Here is a 6,000-nt window from a genome sequence, read left to right on the forward strand (position 1 = left end):
ATGCTGGAAAACCAGCTGGCAAGTTATAATTTACTGCTGTTCATTAATCAGGTACCGCTTAGATCTCAAATATAAGATTTCCTACATGCATATTCTTGTACAAGGTTAGGAGATGAGTATAATAAAAGTAAACATTCAATGATGATATAACGCTTTGCATTGTCTAATAAATTACTTTGTGAATACGTTTTAAAACTTAAGAATATTTTTATTGTTTTGCTTCTCTCTGGATAGAGCTTTTATTATAAATTTTTGTGTATACCATTGAAAGGCAATCGAATACCATAAAAGAAATAATATTTTGACCTCATGGAAAGTTGATGCAAAGAAGGAGGTTTGAATTTGGAAAGCTAAAAATAAGAAATAGAACAACAAAATAAAAGCTGTCTTGGAAGTGTTTTAAGTTCAGAGTGGAAAGCCAATGATCAGAGCAAAATCAGAATCTGGATCTAGAATCTGGACACAGAGCACAGTTGGGCAAGTAGCGATTCTAAGGGTCAGTACTTGGTAAGCAGGAGCTTGGCAGGCATTTGCTGCTTGAAGACGGAATACCTTCTCAGATCACACGCAAGCCATAGGTCTGGACTACAGGCAGTTATAGTAGAAGACACCCAGAAATCTGGCCAAGCAGAGACCGAATAAAGAGGGCTTAGGGGACCCAAGCAAAGAGTCTGGCCAGCAAGTAGAGAGCACTAGTGCAAAGCAAAGAATTTCTGGCCAGAGTGTTTCTGAATAACGGCCATAACTGCTCTTGGCATGGGGAATAAAGAAATCCGGAGACGATGAGGATTCCTGGGGGTGGGAGTTGGAGGAAGAGATAAATCCAACACCTTTTTTATTAGGAAAGCCTTAATCTCGCTTGTATCCTGGCATAGGGCTTGCAGAGAGAGTTAAGAACATAATCTGCCCTCTGATCTCAACAGATTATTACATATGACACAAATACAGAAATATTCAAGAAGCAACATACATTAGGAATACATTTCATATCATTATAATCTTGGGCTGTAATATATTTATGGCACTGACTTGGCAAATATCTTGTTCATTTGAGAAAAGTACTGTAAAAGCTTATTAAAGTTAACGGGGTGAACATTCTAGAGCACAGCCTTTCTTCCTTTATATGTTCAATGTTTAACTAACTAGTTAAAAATACTCCTCTCTACACTTTGTTAGTAATACGTATTGCCTGCCCTCAAAAAGATTAGAACTTAATAAATCCATCTGACTTTGCTTAATATCAAATTATTAATACATATTTTTACCTGATGGTGAAATTCAATGAAAATTTATATCTTAATCTTGGGGAAGAGCATTCTCTGACAAAGAGAGATCTGTAATATTTACCAAGCCTGTTATATGTACTGTAATCTGTAATATTTAGTATAGCATTTGCTAGATCAGACAAATGCCCACATTTAAGAATGTTTAAATACCACGTTTTATAATACTAAATAGAAATAATTATGTTAATAAAATATGTTGATATGAAATATATTGATATTAATATTTATTAATGTTAAAGTAGTATTAGGTGTTACTTTAAAATTTAATATTAATTTTAAAGTAATGTCCATGAAATGTTGATTATTGGGCTTTTAACAAAAAATCTTTCAGGGCAAAGGTTTTTTTGAAAAATATGTTAACTACTTTATGAGTATAGAACGAAGGTATCTTCATTAACAAGAGCCATAAGCAACCTGCTTATTTTGTTTATGCGTAGGACCATTTGGATTTTAAACATTCAAAGCACCTTAAGAGGGTGATAAAGTATCTTCATTTTACAGAAACTTGATTAATTTCCTACCTGAAACTGCTAACTGCTTCTAATCATATCTTGCAATGGAATCTCACTTCGTTAAAAAAAAAAAAGGCGCTAGAAAAGTGAATTTAGACTATGGAATTTTAAAAATATGAATGTAGTGTGGTGTTTACTGAACACTACCTATGAAATATCCTCTTTTTCAAATGGCACGCTCTAAGCCAATGCTATTGTGATACAAAACAGATATGAAAGAAATAAAACCTAAAGGAGACACAATCACCGCGCCGGTTATAAAGCTCTTTTCAAACACGGTTGCGTCGAGAATCATACTGTTAGCATTAACTACTCTGCTAAATGTAATTTCAGAGCAGCTTGGCTATGCTGGGACCAATAATGTTTCAGCAGATGTTAACAGTGAGGGAATTTAAAGATTACAGAGTTTCATGGGTGTAGTAAAGCTGCAGTGGGAACAGAAATATTACCGTAGCTGTTATGTTCTGAGTGCATCGCATTTACTGACAAGTAATACATGAGTGATAGTGAGGACCAAGGGAATGGAACTTTATACTTACTGGTCAGCAGCATATAAATTCCATAAATTAAACAAAGTTTTATGTATTCTTCATTTCTTTTCAGACTGATCTTCCTCAGAGGGCCTTTGTTTCATGTTAATTCCATCATCAAAGCTTTGTTCAACCATACTGTTCTCTTCAGGAAATGTATATCTTCATTCAGGATTTGCTTCCACACATCTATCCCCATTATTTTTAAATCTTGGAGTGATCTCCATGTGGAACTTCAGGCAACCTCAACATTTTTTATCATGGGCTTTCTCAGTCTCCCACTCCTTATATAAATCCCATCCTTGTCCATTTAAAAGAGACAATGTTCAGCTTATTTCTTCCCTTAATGATCTAAAAGGAATAATCCCATGATCTCTGAAGATGTGAATGGGAGAAAACTTGGCTAAAGACATTATCTTTCCTTTAGTTAATCCTGTCTTTTGTTAGAAGCCTGAGAACTTTCTCCCAGAGATTCAAGAGGAGTTCCTCAATAACCCTCCCCCACAACCATCCTTATATTAGCTTCACATTGTTTATGGCCAATGGAAAATAGCACTCTCTTCGATGAGGAAATTTGGGGAAATGGTGATTTTATGGTTTAAGGTAGGTGTTAGGTTCCTCTTTCTTTGAAAAATTAGACAAATTGCTTTTCTAAGTCCACATTACTGGTGCCTTTTACAGACTGGGAAGGGTCTGAGATTTTACCTATTTGTAAGCTAAGAAGCTAGCCTGCTCATGCCTGCTGGCAGAAGACATAAGACTTGTGGGTCAGAGACAAGGGATGTATTACTTACGGCAAAAGCTGCAGCCAGAGTATCAGCGTGAGCCCCCTTCCCCAAGCCCCAGTTCCTACAAGGCAGTATGAAGATGGATAAGAGGCCCCCGTGCACATAGTGGGTTATGTTAGGGGAGAAGAATTCTGAGCTTCAAACCTGCTCTTTGCTCCTGATGGAGACCCTATTTCTCTATTCCAAGGCTGTTTGCTGTGTAGACACCAGGAAAAGGCAGTCTGGGAGCAAAAGCAGAGTGTGCCTCTGCTTGCAGACGGACAGACATATGAAAGACTCATGGGGAAATGGCTCCTCACGGTGATCATCTAGAAGTGTCAAGTTGCTGACCTTTTACCTGCAAAGCAGTTTTACTGAAACGTCACACTCTGGGCTGCATGCAAGGTAAGATGGCAACACAGTTCTCTGGTCCTGAATCACTCCTGCATGGGCTCTAAGACAGATCTCCTTTCAAACAAATTCTCAGTCCATCGCCGGATGTCTAAAGGGTAGAAGTTATGCACTATTGAAATATAAGTGGTGAAAGCAGTTTTAATTTTCTTGCTGGCGCTATTATCTTTTAAGTCCTAATAATCTCTCTCATGCACAGGCCTTGAGCCTATAAATCTGTACAAGTTCAATTAGCAGTGCAGTAGAACTTTGCCTCAACAGTGCAAGGCACTGATAAAAGCAAACAATACAATTCTAGCATGCTGCTTATTAAGAAGGGAGACACCCACACAGCCGACGACAGACAGAAAGCCTTTTTATTTTGATGGTACTATTTCACTGTCTATCATAAACTTAGCGAACCAAGCTTTCTCTATCCTGCTCTCCTTTTATTGGATATAAATCACCCCTGACAGGAAGTTTTATGCTTAAATCCGTTTACTGTCCTTGTTGGTAGTCTTTAAATTAATATTTATAAGCCGAAAAGGCCTAAAAGGATGCCGCAGTAAAATAGCTAAATGCTTCAGTTGGACCTGAACTGATTTCCGCCTCCTTGACCATTGACATTTTTTAATTACTCCTGACCCAGCAGCCATTGTCAAGTCCGTCCCTCTGCCTACAAATCACTGGCTTTGGTGGAATGGTGGTGGACAAAATGCAGTTCAGCAGGGTTTAGCTTCTGCGCTACACGTGAATTTTGAAAAGCTTTAGTAGGAGAGGAGAGAGACAGAAGAAAAACTTAGAAATGAGCAGTGGCTGAAAGCAATGGCTTAGGAATTGTTCAAATTGGAATTGTGTAATGATGGATCTTTTTAACTTTCATGAAAATGCACAATATATCCTAAAAATTGCCTTTGAATGAAACATTAAGCTAAATTAACTGTTGGATTTTCACGTACAACATTAGCCTAACACCTCGGAGCAGGCAATGCTGATTTGGTGACTTTGTTCTTCATCACTGCCTTCTGTTAGTAGCTCTTATTCTATTAGCCTCATGTGTCCACTCCTGGTTTTGTTCAAAGGCCTAAGCTGTTATTCCTTTGCCTAGTCCTGTGATGTAGGCAGGCTGGCCCCAACCCCACAGGGGCCCTTTTGAATGGTCTGAGTCAATCATGGTGAGGGAGTGAGAATGTGACACAATTCTGGCCAATGTGACATGAGGGAAAGCAGGGTAGGGAGTGCTTCATTCTGGGGAATGCTTCCGTACAGTTAACAGACATGATGAAGAATGGCCCTTTGTTGCTCCTCGTCACATCTAGAACTAATGCTGCCTTCTTGCCACTCTGAAGGAAGCCAACTGGAGGTCTGATCCAACACATAAAGGAGGACAGGTCCAGTGGCATCCCAGATGAGCAGAGCTGAAACCTTGAAATACCACTCATGGATATTGCCCTAACTACGGATTTCTTGTCCTAAGGTAATAAGTCCTTTATTGTTTAAGCTAATTAGAGCCATCGTTTTCTGGTACTTGCATCCAAAGTCATCTTTCTTTACATCAAGCTATATTGTATTACCTAGGACACTGAGCCCTCACAAGAAGTTCGGCATTTATAAAAACAGAGCATTAAAATAAGATAAGCATCAGTTCTCTTTGAGTTCTTACTTCTTCCTCCCTAAAATAACTATATCCTTCTATGTGCTGCATCTCTCTGGGAAGGCTTGTATCGTAGGATTCTACTTTACCTCCTCTGTAATCCCTTCTGCAGGATTCATCTGTTCTTGAATGTTGTCACATATGAGATTGCTTCCAAGTGTACCTGTTCATCTCTGAATCTTGCTACTGCAGTTCTCCTTCCCCAGATGCTCAAAGGGTGTTTAATTTAGGCCTGAAAGATACCAAAGTATTATCCTCTCCAAACGAATTCTGCTTCTTTATTTTTTCCATCTCTGCTGAGGGTAACACTCATCCATTTCACATTTCCCCTACAAGTTGTCTTTACTCTCTCCCATCCAGTTAGCTTATCTGACCAATTTTCCGTTATGCTCTCTCCTGATACATCAGTCACCAGAAAAGGAAACTGGCAATATATTTTTTTTAAGATTTTATTTATTTATTTATTTGACAGAGAGAGAGACACAGCGAGAGAGGGAACACAAGCAGGGGGAGTGGGAGAGGGAGAAACAGGCTTCCGGTGGAGCAAGGAGCCCGATGTGGGGCTCAGTCCCAGGACCCTGGGACCGTGATCTGAGCCGAAGGGAGACGCTTAACGACTGAGCCACCCACGTGCCCCTGGCAATATCTTTCAAAATAGGAATCAACTGAAAAGATATAGCTGGATCCAAGAACTAATGGATGCCTTACAGAGCAAGCAAGAGGCAAGGGGGCTGGGACCTAAGCAGAGGAAGAGTTAGGTCTGTTCATCTTCACTCCACAGCCACTGTGATAAATCACCTTCAACTCACTCTACATTCTTTTACTACCTATCCAAGGTTCAATGTCCCACTTGTCAGACCG

At 39.2% G+C, this 6,000-nt stretch overlaps 1 protein-coding gene across 1 annotated transcript in view; it reads left to right on the top strand.

Moving 5' to 3' along the window:
* GPATCH2 (G-patch domain containing 2) overlaps positions 1-3,508 on the top strand; it is a 210,993-nt gene extending 207,485 nt beyond the window's left edge. Inside the window, exon 10 of the mRNA XM_035010120.1 lies at positions 3,304-3,508. Coding sequence (XP_034866011.1) covers positions 3,304-3,428 — 125 coding nt within the window. The 3' untranslated portion in view covers positions 3,429-3,508. The remainder of the gene's footprint in view (positions 1-3,303) is intronic.
* The last annotated feature ends 2,492 nt before the right edge of the window (positions 3,509-6,000 follow it).

Source organism: Mirounga leonina, unplaced genomic scaffold, assembly GCF_011800145.1.
Source record: "Mirounga leonina isolate KUSES-001 unplaced genomic scaffold, KU_Mleo_1.0 Mir_154, whole genome shotgun sequence".
Classification (NCBI taxonomy): domain Eukaryota; kingdom Metazoa; phylum Chordata; class Mammalia; order Carnivora; family Phocidae; genus Mirounga; species Mirounga leonina.